The sequence below is a fragment of the Phyllostomus discolor genome, chromosome 6 (assembly GCF_004126475.2).
Source record: "Phyllostomus discolor isolate MPI-MPIP mPhyDis1 chromosome 6, mPhyDis1.pri.v3, whole genome shotgun sequence".
In the NCBI taxonomy this organism is placed as follows: domain Eukaryota; kingdom Metazoa; phylum Chordata; class Mammalia; order Chiroptera; family Phyllostomidae; genus Phyllostomus; species Phyllostomus discolor.
Window position 1 is genome coordinate 41,169,550 of NC_040908.2, and position 18,053 is coordinate 41,187,602.

Here is an 18,053-nt window from a genome sequence, read left to right on the forward strand (position 1 = left end):
CCCCTTCTTACCTGTAAGGTTTCTTTGGAGAAATCAGCTGACAGTCTTATGGAAACTCCTTTGTAGGTAACTGTCTCCTTTTCTCTTGATGCTTTTAAGATTCTCTCTTTAATCTTGGGTAATGTAATTATGATATGCCTTGGTTTGTTCCTCCTTGAGTCCAACTTCTTTGGGATTCTTTGAGCTTCTTGGACTTGCATGTCTATTTCCTTCACCAAATTGGGGGAGTTTTCCTTCATTATTTGTTCAAATAAGCTTTCAATTTCTTGTTCTTCCTCTTCTGCTGGCACCCTATGATTCAGATTTTGAAACATTTAAAGTTGTCCCAGAGGTTCCTGAGCCTCTCCTCATTTTTTTGAATTCTTATTTCTTCATTCTGTTCTGGTTGAATGTTTTTTTCCTTCTGCTCCAAATCATTGATTTGAGTCTCGGTTTTCTTCTCTCCACTGTTGGTTCCCTGTATATTTTTCTTCATTGCACTTTGTATAGCCTTCATTTCTTCCTTTATTTTGTGGCCGTACTCAATCATTTCTGTGAGCATCTTGATTATCAGTGTTTTGAACTCTGCATCTGATAGGTTGGCTATCTCCTCGTCATTTAGTTCTTTTTCTGGAGTTTTGATCTGTTCTTTCATTTGGGCATATTTCTTTGTCTCAGCTTATCTGTGCACATTGTAAGGGGTGGAGCCTTAGGTATTTGCCAGGGCGGGGCAACCCACCTCGCTGTGTCATGGCTCTGTATATGGGGGATGGATCTGAGAGGGAACAACTCGTTTTGCTCACCTGTCAGCTGGCTTTCAGTTACTTCCTCTACTAGTCAAAAGCAAATTGGGCCCTTCTGTTGCTGATTCCTGGGTGGGTGCATTTGCGTACATTCTAGGACCCCGTGGGGCTCTCCAAGGAACTCTCTTGTGAGGCTAGGAGTTTCTCCTGCTGCTGCAACTCCCACAGGTTTTTACAGCCAGAGGATCTGAGGCGTTCTTTTCCCATGCTATAAACCTGGGTTGTGTGGTCTGTCTTACTCCCCAGTTGTTCCTTCCAGTTTATCCACACGTGGATGTGGGACCCCTGGTCTGCCAGCTGCTGCCTTGTCATGTGCCCTCTCCACTCTGGCTGCCCATCTCCACCCCTCCTACTGGTCTGGATAAATGTTTCTTCTTTAACTTCTTGGTTGTCAGACTTCCATGTAGTTTGATCTTCTGGCAGTTCTAGTTGTTCTTTGTTTTTAAATTGGTTGTTGTCTTTCCTTTGGTTGTGCAAGGAAGCAAAGCGTATCTGCCTATGCCTCCATTTTGGCCAGAAGTGATTTTGATTCCTAACTGAAAGGCATGAGAGTCTGTCCTCGGATATTTGCCACATTTGACACTCTTTTCCACCTTTCTTCCTGATTTAACACCCTTGTCACTCATTGCTACCACTTCTGTACCATTTGCTTGATCCATGGCACTCCTGTCTTTGCTGGACCTGCCTCTGCTGTGCTCATACTTCGTCTCAGCCTGAAATGGCCTCTCCCAAGCACATCAGTATAGATTCTTACTAAGTTTTCTCTGTCTTGATATAAAATATTGACATAACATAAAAGTCATCATAAGCTACTCTGAGAATACTGGTGGCAAACTAGATGGTGAATGTAGTCAATTCAAAGAATATAATGAGTCATTTAACTAGCAAACTTGACAGTCTCTGAAATTATGTATAACTCTTATATGAAATGAACTTAATAATTTTACTCAAATTTGGGAAAATTATAACAATATACATGACATTTACAAATAATGCATTGTGAAGCTGAAAGAGACTTTTCTAAACTGTCAATGAAGAGCAAGTTTTGATCAAACTTACTAGAGAAAAGACTGAATTAACCTTCTGTTTCTCAATAAAAAAATTATTGCACAAAACTGTTGTTGTTTAGTGATCAGAGAGTATGCAGATAAAAAAAGGTATTTTTGAAGGATGTCAGGCAGTTTATGAAAATATGTAATTTTTCTGGGTTTTATTTCTAAGCTTTATACAATATTTAATTTGTTGTGATTTTCTTCCTTATCTGAAAAAAAATTTGTGTGCATTTGGAGTTTTGTGTTCTTTTTCAAAAGAAGGCCATTAAATTGTATAAGCTTCCAGGCCAAAGCTGGATCTACTCCAGTTTCCATTGAGCAGAAGAGAACATTCCTTGATTGAGATTCCTTCTTTCTACTTTTCTACCTCTAAGTCCAGCTGTATGTTACATATCCTTAGGAGGGCTCAATAATTATTATTTTTAAAAATTGAGTTAAACTGAAAATATTTTGGTTTTGAGGAGAGAAGGCAAAAGGACCACATGACTGAAAGTATCTCTGTCTGCAAGGTATTCAGGCGGAGGGGAAGTAGAAAAGTCCTGTGTAAATTGAGAAGATGACAGAATCAGAATCTTGGGTGGAAGTTATATTCAAATACACTTCAGTTAATTAAGGGAACTGCCTTTTTAATAGTTGAGGATCCTGCCTGGACAAGCAGGTAGATTGCATGACATCTGAAGTCTCCTCTTGCAATCCCTGGATGCTGAGGCTGGTATTTTAGGCCTGACCAGAGGGGGCAATGCCTGTATATTGAACTTGAAATTGGAGAATAGAGTGGAGCCTGGGGGCAGCTCTTAGTGTAAGTCTAGCTCAGCAGGCATACCCTGGATCCATGAGCCGTGTCATGCTGACCTTGTTAGGGGTAGCACAGGGGTATTTGGAGCTTTGAACAGGTCAGTGTGACAGCTATGGGGCTCCAGGAAAAACAGAAGGCCAGCCTGGAGGAGGGAATAGTGCTGAAGGAAGCAAAGTCAAATGCCAAACTCTAGGGGGACCAAATGGAATCCCCCTGGTTTAAGACCAGCTTACAGGCCTGATTTGTGGTCTTATTGGCAATAGAAGTCCTACCCACACTTAAGAGGCTTTCCAGTTATTTGCCTCCTGTCAGCTATATGAGTGAGTGATCACAGCCAAATGTCTTATAATAACTCATTTAAACATAGCCCAACATTCTGAAATCTCAGTTGGCTAGGTGCTCTGCTCAGCAGTTCTCCCTTAACATAAGGGCAGCCACTTGAGGCCATCAGAAGCAGTAGGTTTAAGAGGAATGCAGTGCCCTTAATCTTTGCCATTATGCTGTCATGCTTTTGCGCTGGCTGAGAAATATTCATCAGAAGCACTTGAGAAAGGCTTGGGGCCTCAGTCATTTTCTGACTCTCAGGTTCAATTTAGATTTCAGATTACAGGCTGAGAAAGCCTCTCTTAGTAGGGCTAAGAATGTATGGCTGTATTCCTTAACATCTCAAAAGATAATTGACTATTTAAACAAAAAATAATAATGTGCCCTAGCTGGTGTTGCTCAGTTGGTCAGATGTTGTCCCTTAAACTGAAAGGCTGCGGGTTTGATTCCCAGTCAGGGCACATGCCTGGGTTGTAGGTTAGGTCTCTGGTCCAGTTGTGTACGAGAGGGAACTGATGGATGTTTCTCTCCCTCTTTTTCTCCCTTTTTTCCCCCTCTCTCTGAAATCCATAAGCATGTCCTTGAATGAGGATAAATAATAATAATAATAATAAACACTGTCTTGTGGGGTTTATAACAGATGTAAAACAAAAACACATGAACACAATAGTATAAAGGGTGGAAGGGGAGAAATAGAAATATAGTATTGTAAAATTCTAATGTGATACATAAAATGGTATAAAATCACTTGAAAGTAGATTGTGATAATTTAAAGGTATTATTATATACCCTAAAGCAACTATTAAAGAAACAGAGCTGTAGCTAATAAGCCAATAAAGGAGATAAAATAAAAGCATAAAATATGGTCAGTTAATCTACAAGTAGGAAGAAAAAGAAGAAAAAGGAAACAAAGGACATACAAAACCAATAGAAAACAAATAATGAGATGATAGAACTAAAACCTAATTTATTTATTTTCTTAGTTTATTAACCTTCTCATGAAAAATCTGTATCATCACCACAAATAAAGTCACTGAAGAACTTTACTCCTTCTGTTGTCCAATCTTCAGCTCACTTTTTGCCTGTACCAACATTGGCCTTTGCAGTCCCCTTGACATTCTCCATTCTGTTCTTATGTTTCTTTCTCTGTTTTCTTAAGGTGTCCTTCTTCTTGTATAGGCCATGTCTTGTGAGTCTGTGTTTGGTTTCATTTTTTTTGCATAATCGAAGGAATTATAAATCATGCCAAAGCCAGTTGTCTTGCTACCACCAAAATGGGTTCTGAATCCAAACACAAAGATGACATTTTGTGTGGTCTTATACATTTTAGCTAGTTTTTCCCAAATTTCTGTCTTGGATACTGTTGCCTTGCCAGGGTGAAGGACATCAATGACCAATTGTTTCCACTGAAGTAGTCTGTTGGTCATGAACTTCTCAGTCTGGATAGTCACCGTGTTGTTCTTGATGACTGCTGATCTTCACGCAGCAAGGGAGGAAATCCTAGTAAAACCTAATTTATGACAATAATTATGTTAAATGAAAGTGATCTAAAAGCCTTCAATCAAAAGATAAAGAATGTCAGATCAGTTATCAAAACAAGACTGAACTATGTGCTACATACATGAAACACACATAAATATAAAGATACATAGAGTAAAAGTAAATGGATGGAAAAAGATATACATGCAAACACTAGTCAAAAGAAAGCTTGAGTGACTACATTAACATTAGACAAATTTGATTTCATAGAAATAAAGAAAGACATTTCATGAAGAAAATAGGGTCAGTTCATCAAGAAGATATAAAAATCCTAAATGATTATGTACTTAACAAATATTTAGAACACGTGAAGCAAAAACTGATAGAACAGCAAGGGGAAATAAATCCACAATTATTGGAGATTTCAATGCCATTTCTTTAATAATTGGTAGGTATGAAAGCAAAACATGAGGATATAGAAGATTTTGCACAATATTATCAACTAATGTGATCCAAAACATTCTACCCCACAAGAGCAAATTATACGTTTTCAAGTGCACATGAAAGATTTACCAAGATAGACCACATTTTGGGCCATAAAACAAGTCTCAATAAATTTTATAAGATTAAAGTCATACTAAGTATTTTCTGTGGCCATAATGAATTTGGATATCAGTAACAGACCTCCGAAAAAATTTCCAAATACTTATGAACTAAATAATACACTTCTAAATAAGCCATAGATAATAGAGAAATTAAAAAGGACATTAAAAAGCCTTCTTTGAACGGATTTAAAATGAAAACACAACAGAGAATTTGTAGCAATGTTTAGGAGGAAGTCTGTAGCACTAAATTTCTGTTTTAGGAAAAAGGTCTCAAATCAATGACCTCAATTTTTACCTTAAGAAACTAGAGAGAGAGAGAGAGAGAGAGAGTGCAAATTAAATTAAAGTGAGCAAAAGAAGGGAAATAAGATGTCGAAGCAGATATAAATGAAATTTAAAACAGAACACAGTAGAGAAAATCAATGAAACCAAAAGCTGGTTATTTGAAAAAATAAAATTGATAAGCCTCCTGCCAGACCATAAGGAAAACAAGAGAAGACACAAATTACCAGTCAAGAAAGAAGGCGCTGACATCACTACAGACTCTGCAGTTATTAGCAGGAACATACAGAACATTCTGAAAAACTTTATGCCAACAAGTTTAAAACTCAGATGAAAAAGACAAATTTCTTAAAAGACACAAACTTCCAAAGTTTTCTCAAGAAAAAAATAGATTTACCTCAATAGCTTTATATCTATGAAAGAAATTGAATTTGCAGTTAAAAGCCTTCCTGAAAAGAAAGATCCAGGACCAGATGGCTTTACTGGTGAATTATAGTAAACATTTAAGGAAGAAATAATACCAATTCCATACAAACTGTTCAAGAAAATTGAAGAGGAGAGCACATTTCCCAACCTATTTTATAAGACCAGCATTATTCATACTTCAAAACTGGGCAAAAATATTACAATGAAATGATAGACCAATATTTATCATGATCACAGGTGAAAAATTCTAAACAAAATTCTAATAAATTAAATCCTTTATATCTATAAAGGATAATCATGAACCAGTAGGACTTATTCCAGGATTGTAAATTTGGTTCAACATTCAAAATTGAATTAATGTAGGTCACCATATTAATGAATTAAAACATAAAAATACTATGATAATTTTATTTTTAAAAAATTAAAGGATTTTATTTATTTATTTTTAGAGGGAAAGGGAGGGAGAAAGAGAGAGAGAAACATCAATATGTGGTTGCCTCTCACACACCTGCTACTAGCCTGCAACCCAGGCATGTGCCCTGACTGGGAATTGAACCAGCAGCCAGCACTCAATCCACTGAGCCACACCAGCCAGGGCTATTTTTTTTTTAATTTATTGATTTGAGAGAGAGAGAAACACCAGTTTGTTGTTTCACTTATTTGTACATTCATTGGTTGATTCTTTTATGTGCCCTGCCTGGGGATCCAACTCATAACCTTGGCGTATTGGGGTGACACTCTAACCAACTGAGCTACATGGCCAGGGCACACTGATTATTTTTTTTTTTTAAAGATTTTATTTATTTATTTTTAGGGAAGGAAGGGAGGGGGAGAGAGAGGGAGAGAGAGAGAGAGAGAGAGAGAGAAACATCAATGTGTGGTTGCTGGGGGTTATGGCCTGCAACCCAGGAATGTACCCTAGCTGGGAATCGAACCTGGGACACTTTGGTTCCCAGCCCGCGCTCAATCCACTGAGCTACACCAGCCAGGGCTTGATTATTTTAATAGATCATCTCTCAAGGCAAAAACATTTAACTAACAAAGAGAGATGACAAGACAGGCAAGACGGAGGCCTGGGGCCCTGCACAGAGTCAGCCCCAGCTCTGTCCAGCACCGGTCACAGGGTGAATGCTTGCAGTGCAGTGCCTGTGCCTGTGACTAGAGCTGGGGCTTATTGTTGACTTGAGATAAGTAGAGAGATTGGTGAATTGTTCCCTAAATTTTATTGCCAAGAGGTTTAAGATGTTGAGGAATTCCAGGAATCAAGAAACTTTTGGATAATGTGTTCATCCCAGTGAAGAGATCCATGTTAATGTGGCCACATTCTGACCCATTAATAATGTATCCAGGTCAGCAGGTGACAGAACTGCTGTTTACCTAACACTGACCCATTTAAATGACATTGCATAGATAGGTACCCTACCATCCTGGCAAAAAAAACCCCAAAAAACAAAAACAAAAACAAAAAACAAAAGACAATCTTTGTTTAAAATGTGCCATTCCAGAACTACACACCTCATTCTGTCATGGATTCTACACAGATCTTGGCAGGGTGAGGCCACCTGAAACCTGGAGGGTGGGGCTAGAGGATCTCCTGTGAGAGGCAGGCACCAGTCAGGTTCTTGGGAAAGTGGGGGAAATGGCCCCAGCCCCAAAGCTACACCGCTCATTCACTGACACCCCCTGAGTCTGGTCAGAGCTCTGCACCCCAACCCAGGCAGCTGACTCCTGAACAGGGTGTGAGCTCCACAGGGCGGGGAGACTGGGAGTCCAGAGGGTGGGGCTATTGCATTCCCCCAGGCTGATGCCTTAAGGAAGGGAGTGCTCCCTCCAAGAAAGATGGCATCTGTGGTGCAGGAGAATGACTCAGTACAGGGGTTCCAGCAGCTGTCCCCTCAGCCCTCTCCCCAGAACCAAAAATCCCAGTCTTTCCTCACTTGACTCCAGTACCTTCTGCTCTCCCTCCACCAGAGCCAAGTGAGTAGCTCTGAATGAGATTTTGTGTGTTGGCTCTTTAAGAGGGCCCCTGTGTCTCTAGCTGACTTCAGTCTCTCTTGGGCAGAGAGAGACTGATTTTCACAGCCAGATGTGTGGGGGCCATTCTTCCCAGCTCTGGTGCTCTGGGCTGAGGAGCCTAGCTTGGGTTTGAGATGAGACCCCACACTCCTCAGGGGGAACCTTTGCAGCTGAGATACCCCTTTGGCTTCTTCTGTGAATCTTTGGCTATTAGACACCTATTCAGCTAGTCTTCAGTTGGTCATTCAGGTTGATTGTTCTATATTTTAGTTGTAATTCCAGTTTGGTGGGGGGTGGGGGGGGGGAGGTGAGTGGAACTGTTATGAGGTACAGGGTGAAGGGTACTTGGACATATAAGAGAAACCCCCCACAGCCCCTGGTTGGTGTGGAGGGAGCCCAACTTAAGATACTTTTCATAACAAATGCTAGTTTAACAGCTGTTAATAGCTGTGCTACCACCTGGGGCAAGGTGGGTGTGACTTTAAGGGTGTATCCTGACTCCTGACAGTGCCAGGGGAGGATCACTGAGTCATTCTTGCCCTGACTGGAGATGGAAGCCACGAGAGGTTTGGCCATGCAGCTCAGGAGTAGAAGAGCCATGAGGGAGGAACGATGTGGCAGCTACGTGAGAGGGAGAAGTAAGCAAGCCTCTGTGTAGTTTGTAGTCAGGATCTGGCAGTGCAGCCTGGTGTAGCAAGGAAGGAGACACACTGCTGCTCTGACTGTGCCTGCTCTAGCTGACTCCAGAGCCCCAAGCACTCTGCCTCGAGAGACACTGACCTGCTGCCGTGCAAACCCAGACTCTATCTGGACTCTTGAGACTTATGTCTTTACTGGCCTTTACTGTGACCCAGTGCACCATGGCACATGCTTTCCTGGACTCTTACATGGAGGTGGGTGATAATGTACCCCAGATCCTGAAGGAGAGCTTGCTGCAAGATTGTTTGCACAGCTGGGTTACGATAAGAAATAGGGAACTATTGGGCTTGGTTTCGGCTTATAGCCTTTTGAGGAACAAGGGAAGTGCTGGGTCTCATGGGAAAGAATGAATCTAAGCATAAGTTCTCTGAGCACCCAAGGTTGGAATATTGTAAATAAAGACCTGCTTCCAGCATTAATTGTTGGGTCATTCACCAAGATGCCATGTGGACAGGCCCCCTCTCTGCTCAGTTACAGAACATCCACCTAGTCCACTGCCATCTTGGATCTGCCAGCAACAGTCTTTATGCACACAGAATTTTCTAACCAGGTTTAGGTAACACACACACACACACACACACACACACACACACACACACCCTTTCTCACATTTCTCCTGATGGAGCAAACTGACAAGCTGTGACTCTGCAAAAAGCAGAGACACCCTCTTACATAATAATAAGCAATGTAGCTCAGACATTTCTTGCTTAACATTTACATAACACTAATGAACTAGGCAGGTGGTTTTACAAGAACAAAGAGATTCTGGAGGCTTCTTCACTTATTGCAAAACTGAGAACTGTTCCCAGCTTTGAAATGACAGCTTTTTAATTTTTTTGTTTTTCTGCCTTCTGCCTTCTGCCAATCTCTGGGTAGCCTCCCCCAGCAGCGTCTGAAAGAAGGCCTATCCCAAGCACTTAGTGTGGGTCCTGGAACTGCCTAAGGCATTGGCTGAAGGAGCTTTTTTAACCTCCAGTACCTGCTCCAGGGTCCCTACTGCCTTCTGTTAGGGCTGCAGACTCTCCATTCCTTCAGAATAACTGATCTGCAGAAATGCCTTGGTGAGATCTCTGTGCTGTGCTCAATCCAAGTTTGTAGGGCCAAGGTAGAACTCACCCATCTATTGGATGTGGTGGGTGCTAGGAACTGAAAGCTACACCAGTGAATACAGCTAACAGGGTGTCATTGCACATGTTATTTATTCATTGCCAAGGGAGATAACTGCTGATCAGCACTTTAACCATGCAATCCATCCTGGTCACTAAAAGAGGAACACCTGGCATGTCCATTCTGTTGGGACACCCTATGAAATATAAAGTATCATCCGTGAAACAATTTTACCAAAAAGGTTTAACCTGAATCATCCAACCTCTCTCTCACAGGAAACATGGGTCACAGAGGAAGTTACACGGTAACACACGCACGCACGCACGCACGCACGCACGCACATGAACACACTGGCACATTCTGTAAGACATACAGCCCAGATTTTTCAAAGAGTCGGTGTCATAAGTAATAAAATGGTTGAGGGTTGCTCTATATTTAAAGAAAAAGCTAAAGAGAAATAACCAAATGCAATGTATAAACCTTGATTATATCTTAGTTGGAAAAACAAAACAAAACATCTAGTGTAAAAAATATTTTTGGGTACAGTTGGGGAAAATTTGAATTTGAACTGGATATTAGATAATGTGAGGAAGTTATTACTACTATTAATAATATTATTATGATTATTATGATAATGATTATGATTATGTAGGTCAGTGTCCTTATTTTTAGGAGATGTGTGCTGAAATAATTAGTAGTGCAGTGTCTTTTATTTTTTAAAGACATTTATTTATTCTTAGAGCGAGGGGAAGGGAGAGAGAAAGAGAGGAAGAGAAACATCAGTCGGTTGCCTCTTGCATAGGCTGAGGCTGGAGACCAGGCCTACAGTCCAGGCACGTGCCCTGACCGGGAATCCAGCAAGTGACCACTTTGTGGGATGACAGCCAACTAACTGAGCTACACCGGTCAGGATGTGATACACGGTCATGATGTACAATTTATTTTTAAAAATTTCAATTAAAAAAGGCAAAAACATTAACTGATGAATGTAGATGAAGTTTATTCTATTATCCATGTCAACTTTTTGATTTAATAGTTTGACAATTTTTATAATAGAATTTGAAGGGAAAAAAATAAAACATTATCCCCTCAAAGTTGCCTTTCATTCTAAGTTTTTGGAGTTTTAATGTATTTGTTTATTGTTTTTGTTATTGCTATCAAGAATAGCTATGGGAGGCACTTCTGGCCAAGATGGAGGCATAGGTAGATACACTGTGCCTCCTTGTACAACCAAAAGAAGGACAACAACAATTTAAAGACAAAAAACAACCAGAACTGACAGAAAATCAAACTATATGGAAGCCCGACAACCAAGGAGTTAAAGAAGACACATTCATCTAGACCGATAGGAGGGGTGGAGTTGGGCGGCCGGGGTGGAGAGGACTTGCTGCAAAGCGGCGGCTGGTGGACCCAGCCATGTGGCTGATTGTGGAACAGAGCACAGTGTGCAAGGCTGCAGCTGGCCAGCAAGGCAGTGGCTGGCGGACCGGGCAGTTCCACATTTGCATGCAGATAAACCAGGCGAAACTGGGTAGTGGGACAGACCGCACAACCCAGGGGCCTAGTGCAGGGAAATAAACCCTCAAACCACTGATTGAAATCACCTGTGGGGGTTGAGGCAGCAGTGAGAGAAATTCCCATCCTCACAGGAGACTTCGTTGGAGAGGCCCACAGGGTCCTAGAATGTACACAAACCCACCCCCTGGGGACTCAGCACCGAAGGGCCCAATTTGCTTGTGGAAAGTGGGGGAAGTGACTGAAATCCAGCAGAGAGTGGAGCAAGTGCCATTGTTCCCTCTCAGACTTCTTCCCCACGTACAGCGTCACAACCCAGCGACATGGGTTACCCAGCCCTGGTGAACACCTAAGGCTCCGCCCCTCACTAGTAACAGGCACATCAAGACAAAAAAATGGCCCAAACAAAAGAACAGATCAAAGCTCCAGAGAAAATACAACTAAGCAACAAAAAGATAGCCAACCTATCAGATGCACAGTTCAAAACACTGATAATCAGGATGCTCACAGAATTGGTTGAATTTGGTCACAAATTAGATGAAAAAAGGAGTGTTACGCTAAGTGAAATAAAGGAAAATGCACAGGGAACCAATAGTGATGGGAAGGAAACTGGGACTCAAATCAATGGAGTGGACCAGAAGGAAGAAAGAAACAACCAAACAGAAAAGAATGAAGAAACAAGAATTTTAAAAAATGAAGAGAGGCTTAGGAACCCCTAGGACATCTTTAAATGTTCCAACATCTGAATTATAGGGGTACCAGAAGGAGAAGAGGAAGAGCAACAAATGGAAAAGTTATTTGAACAAATAATAAAGGAGAACTTCCCCATTCTGGCAAAGGAAATAGACTTCCAGGAAGTCCAAGAAGCTCAGAGTCCCAAAGAAGTTGAACCCAAAGAGGAACACACCAAGGCAACATCATAATTACATTACCCAAGATTTAAATGAAGGAGAGAATCCTAGAAGCAGCAAGAGATAAGGGGACAGTCACCTACAAAGGAGTTCCCATCAGACTGTCAGCTGATTTTTCAAAAGAGATCTTACAGGCAAGAAGGGGCTGGAAAGAAATATTCCAAGTCATGAAAGGCGAGGCCCTCCATCCAAGATTGCTCTATCCAGCAAAGCTTTCATTTAGAATGGAAGGGCAGATAAAGTGCTTCTCAGATAAGGCCAAGTTAAAGGAGTTCATCATCACCAAGCCCTTATTTAATAAAATGTTAAAGGGACTTATCTAAGAAAAAGAAGATAAAAAATATGAACAGTAAAAAGACAGCAAACTCATAGTTATTAACAACCACACCTAAAACAAAAACAAAAGCAAACTAAGGGAACAACTAGAACAGGAACAAAACCACAGAAATGGAGATCACATGGAGGGTTAGCAACAGGGGAGTGGGATGGGGAGAGGTGGGGAAAAGCTACAGAGAATAAGCAGCATAGATGGTAGGTAGAAAATAGACAGGGGGAGGGCAAGAATAGTATGGGAAATGTAGAAGCCAAAGAACTTATGACACATGGACATGAACTAAAGGTGGGGAAATGTGGGTGGGAGGGGTATGCAGGGCGGAGGGGAGTTACGGGGGGGGGGGGGAAATGGGACAATGTAATAGCATAATCAATAAAATATATATATATATGTATGTATATATATATTTTTAAGATTTTATTTATTTATGTTTAGAGAGGGAAGGAAGAGGGAGAGAGAGAGAGAAACATCAATGTGTGGTTGCTGTGGGTTATAGCCTGCAAACCAGGCATGTACCCTGGCTGGGAATCGAACCTGCGACACTTTGGTTCGAAGCTCATGGTCAATCCACTGAGCTACGCCAGCCAGGGCTATATATATTTTTTTAAGAAAGAATAGCTATGGGAGTGCCTAAGGGGGCAGCCGCAGGAGCCAGGGTTTTATTGAAGTCCAGAGTTATGGTTCTTAGCACTAAGTCCAGCTGGTTCTAGCACTAAGTAGGTGGTGTAGGGGAGGGAAGAAATTCTTTTGTTTTTACTCTTCTAGGTTCTTGGCTGGGGCCTCTGTTATAAAAGATTAACAAGAGAAATACAAACAGTGGCTTATTAATACATGTATCTCACATATGTGGGAGAAACTAGGGAAGAGTAATTGAAAGAGGTGGTTAGAACTTGAGCTTAAATGCCACCTCCCCCTAACACAAAGAAAGCGTGGGGGAGGCAAGTTATGGGAAAGTGACCAGGAAATCTAAGATGAACATGGGTAAAGTTTGTTATGCAGATTTAAGCCAGTGCCTTCTCCATTAATGTGTCTTCTGATCTAGAGTCAGCTTCCTTTTCCTGGTATAGAGATGGAGACTCGCTTACAAAGATTTCCCTTATACATGCAAATTTCCCTTACAAAAGGAAATTTCTGTTCTGTTTTCAGAGCTTCTCCTGTGTCTGCTGTTTCTCAGTATAATCCGTATCTGGGCTGGCATATTCTGGCCTCTTACAGTGGCCCTTGCTCTGGGCCTCAGTCGGTTCCCCTATTACATACCAGTCCTCGTGCTCAAGCTTTACAGACATGATTTCATTAAAAACGCACCAACAAAAAAGCAGATGCTTCAGGCCTGCCTTTGGAGAGCCAATAATCTACTTAAGAGACAGGTCTTTTGTCAACTCCTTATATAACAAAAAAGAAGAAAATCAGAATCATAATGGGAAATTCCAGAAAGAGCCATTCATTTTGTTGGAGGATTTGGGAGGGATTCAGGGAGAAGGCAGTTTCTCATCCCACCTTGAAGGATTTTGATAAGGTGGGTGCATTCACGGTGGAGGATCAGCGTGAGCAGAGGTCCACAGATTGTTGAATGTGCCAGTTTGTGTCAGAAAACGCTGTTGTCTGCTATTGAACTAGAGGGTCCAGAATTTTTGTAATTATTAGTGAGGCTGAACAGTTTTGCCATGTTCATGGTCTGTTCATTCATTTACAGTTTATATGTTTGGTCTTGATCTTAGAAATTGTCCTTAGAGGTTGGTCCTAGAGCCAGATGTTCTTCCATTTATGTGACTCACAGAAAGGCTTCCCTTTTCTTGAAATCGGAAAGGAAATGCTTAGTAGAGTTGAAGAATCTGCTTTGATTTAGACCATCTTAATGGATATTTGGGCATTTAACCATCCTAGCCTTATTTGATTAAGACAGTTTGAAAAGGATAGAAAGGAATTCTTGAACCATACATCCCAAATCACAGTTGCCCACAGTTTGCTCCAGATGGGGCAGGAGGTTCTGAATCACAACAACATGTAAGAGATATTAAACTAAGCTGTTATTTTTTTAATCCAAAGTTATTTTTGCTACTAACTATAGATTTAATAACTGGTCAATTCCTTTTTTGTTGTTGTTGTTATATTTTTTATTGTTGTTGAAGTGCAGTTGTCTCCATTTTTGCCCCACCATGCCTACCTGCCGCCCCACCCATCCCCACCTCCCACCCTCAATCCCACCCCCCTTTGACTTTGTCCATGTGTGTTTTATACATGTTCCTTGATGACCCTTCCCCTTCCCCCACTCCATTATCTCTTCCTCTCTCCTCTCTGATTACTGTCCGTTTGTTCTTTATTTCAACGTCTCTGGTTATGTTTTGCTTGCTTGTTTGTTTTGTTGATTAGGTTCCACCTATAACTGGCCAATTCTTGACTGTGTCTTACTTAAAAAGTGGAGAGCACAGGCTTGGGACTTAAGCTAACTTGGGTTGGAATACTGACTCTCTATTTATTAGTTGGGAGCCCGGGGTAAGTAACTTAGCTTCTCTAGGCTCAATTTTCTCATTTGTAAAGTAGTTGTAACTAAATACAATATAACCATACTTTCCTGGGCAGCTTAGATTTGACCTCACAAATAAGGATTTGTGACTACAAAAGGATTAAAGAATAAGCTTCCTTTCTTTGAAATCAGAACATATTTTCAATTGGTGGGGACTTGTACAGTCATATACTGCTTAATGACAGGGCCGTGGTCTCAGAAATGTATTGATAAATGATTTGGTTGTTGTGTGAACATCATCGAATGTACTTACACAAACCTAGATGGTATAGCCCACTACACACCTAGACCATATGGTACACCGCTGTCATGTGTTGTCCATCACAGACTGAAACATTGTTATCTAGTGCATGATTAATTTTCTTCCTTCCTCCCTTCCTTCCTTCTGTCCCTCCTTTCTTTCTTTCTGGCTCATAAAAATAATGATGTATCTTACAATGAAAATATCTTACAGTCACTGGTCTTAGATTAAATGAAATGTGGCAGATTTTGTATTGAGGTTTTCCTGGAGCTATGAAAGAAGGAGCAAGTTATACTTCATCCACCAGAACTTTAAAAATCCTAAGTGTCCCCACTCTTTCCCAAAATTCTCTTCCCCTCTGTAGTGGCCATGACACATTCTTCTTTTTCCCTGTAGCCTCCTCTGGAAGCCTGCCAGCCCTCGCTGGGCAACTCCTAGCCCCTCGACTCCTCTCTCACTTGCTCCTTACTCTCCCCTTCCAGCCCTTAAGCTGTCCAGGTCCCTCTAGTCCCTCAGGGTCTCCATCTCTTTATTCCAATTCAGCCCTCTCTCTAGGTTTCTCCATTTCCTGTCCCAACAGCACCCCACAAAGGAAAAATAGAGTCCTTCAAGAAATCTGCCTGCTCAGAAGGTAAAGAGAAGGGAGGGAATTGTACATACTTAGCATTTAGTTTTGGGGCATGGTTTCGTGGATAATGATATCTACCTTATGAGGCTTTTGTGAAGATTAAAAGAGAGAGGGAACGTAAACACTTGTCAAGTTTCTGGCACATGTTAAGGAGTCAATCAATGTTAGCTGCCATTCTTTATTATTGTTTATTAAAATTGTACAATCGACATTTTAACAACACTGGAGAGAAAAAAAAGACCAAAGGAAAAAGAATGACACACAATATTAACACTATGTATTTCATAGCAGTAATCTATAATCATAAAGCAGTAATCATAAATATGCCATGGTGAAATTTGATTTTTATACTTTTCCCGTCACAGAGCATTCTTATGAATCACAGTTTATAAATGGAGATATAAAAGTGTGGAAAGAAAGTCATCGTGCATTTTTAATGTGTTTCAGCAAGTAGCAGTCTGTGATATTTTTAGATGACCGCAGAGAGGAACTGACTGTCGTCTTCTTCCGGTATCTAGCATCAGTTTCTTTTTCTCCAGAGAAAGGCCATTTGGCAGAAACTTTTTGAAATTCAAGGAAGTGCTACTATCTACAAATCTAATGAAGTATCCAAAGAGCACTGTAAGAAACTTTTAAAAACCATGGTAATAATTTTTAAATGCTTTCCTATTTCTAGTCACAGAAGATAAGTGGGAAGCTTTGCAGAGTTTAAATGCAGCCCATGGTCTTGATTGTCATTTCCACATTCCATATTTGGGAGCTGAAGAGGCTGACTCAAACACTAAGATCCTGCCATGGACTGAAGTGTGTCCTTCCCAAATGCATAAATTGAAGCCTTAATCCCCCAATGTGATGATGGTGTTTGGAGATGGGGCCTTTGGAAATGGAGGTTAGATTAGGATTGGATGAGGTCATGAGGCCGGGCACTCATAATGAAATTAGCACCTTCACAAGAAGAGACACCAGACAGTTCTCTGTCTCTCTCTCCCTGTACAGAGAGAGAGAGAGAGATAGAGAGAGAGAGAGAGAGAGAAAGAGAGAGAGAAGAGAAAGCTCACAGCTGCCTGCAAGCCAAGAGAAGGAGCCTCAGAATGAAACCTATCTTGCCAGCACCTTGACTTTGGACTTCCCAGTCTGTTGGGAAGTTCAGATTTCTCTTGTACAAGCCACACAGCCAATGGCATCCTGCTATGGCAGCTGAGTAGACCCATGCAGTCAGGTACCCTCCCATATTCAAAGTCAGCGAGAAGGTTAATTAACAGCCTTTCTTAGTCCAGGCTCTCCATGCAAAGGGGAGTCTCCTAAAAGTGTGTGAAGGTTGAGCCAGTGTCAGAAGTAAAGAACATATGCATAATATTGCAAAACGAAATGAAGTCTCAGAAACTCAACATTAGGAAGTTCCATTTTAAGAAATTACAACATGCAGCTTAACTGTTCCTTGATTTCCCCCAAGGAACAGGGGGATATCAAGGAACATTTGATGTTCCTTGCTGGTTAAAGTGTGGAGATTGTGAGCTGATAACCAGCACAGGACTGCTTTGCTGTCTCAGGGCTTCCTGCTGCTGCTTTGGTGTTGACCAGTCTGGCGGCTGGCTGCTGAGAGCATCGCCTGAGCCCTGCCCTTTGCGCAACAGCTAGAAGCCGTCAGACTCCATGCCTGGGGCGGGAACAGGTGATCTGTGCCTTACAGGAAACTGGGCTCCCCCAGAAAGGAAATTCCTAATCCAATTCTTTGTGGGGTCTGAGAAAGAGACTATAAATATGGTAAATTTAGGAACAATTTCCCTGGGAGCCGTGTAACAAAATTTTGTCTTCTTTACCTCCATTTTGTTATGTATTTATATTGCTCTCTCCCATGTGTGGTGGGAGAGGAAAGGTTTGCTCTTTTAAACGAGAGCCAATTGCTGGCAACTTCCAGTTCTAGATAAATGTCTTATTTTATATGCGGGGAAATGGCTCTTAGTCTAAGAGAGTAACTTTGTGTGGGAGAAAGAAACTTTCCTCTACCCTCTTGGTTCTTTTAGCTGCTCTAAATCATATCTACACAAGACATTAGATTAACAAGAGAAAATAATGAAATTTAATTATTTACGTACATACATAGGGCAATCCCACATGCATGAGAAAGTAAGAGATGTGAGAAGTTCAGGGACAGAAAGGGGAAATGAGGTATCTATGACACTGTGAGCTAAGGATGAGGTCAGGCACCTTGGGGCCTCAGCGGGGAGGAAGGTCATTCACAGGATGGTAAGAAGAGCAGATACTCGGTAATTAGAAGCTTGCCCTGCCTTGAGAAGTTTGATCAGTCATAAAAAGTTACTTCTGATGATAA

At 41.2% G+C, this 18,053-nt stretch overlaps 1 protein-coding gene across 1 annotated transcript in view; it reads right to left on the minus strand.

The window, feature by feature from the left end:
- Positions 1 to 3,896: 3,896 nt before the first annotated feature.
- The window catches only part of LOC114498697 (40S ribosomal protein S24-like), a 66,968-nt gene continuing 52,811 nt past the window's right edge, over positions 3,897 to 18,053 (minus strand). The window contains 2 exon segments of the mRNA XM_036029957.1: positions 3,897 to 4,174; positions 4,177 to 4,430. Coding sequence (XP_035885850.1) covers positions 4,026 to 4,174; positions 4,177 to 4,430 — 403 coding nt within the window. The 3' untranslated portion in view covers positions 3,897 to 4,025.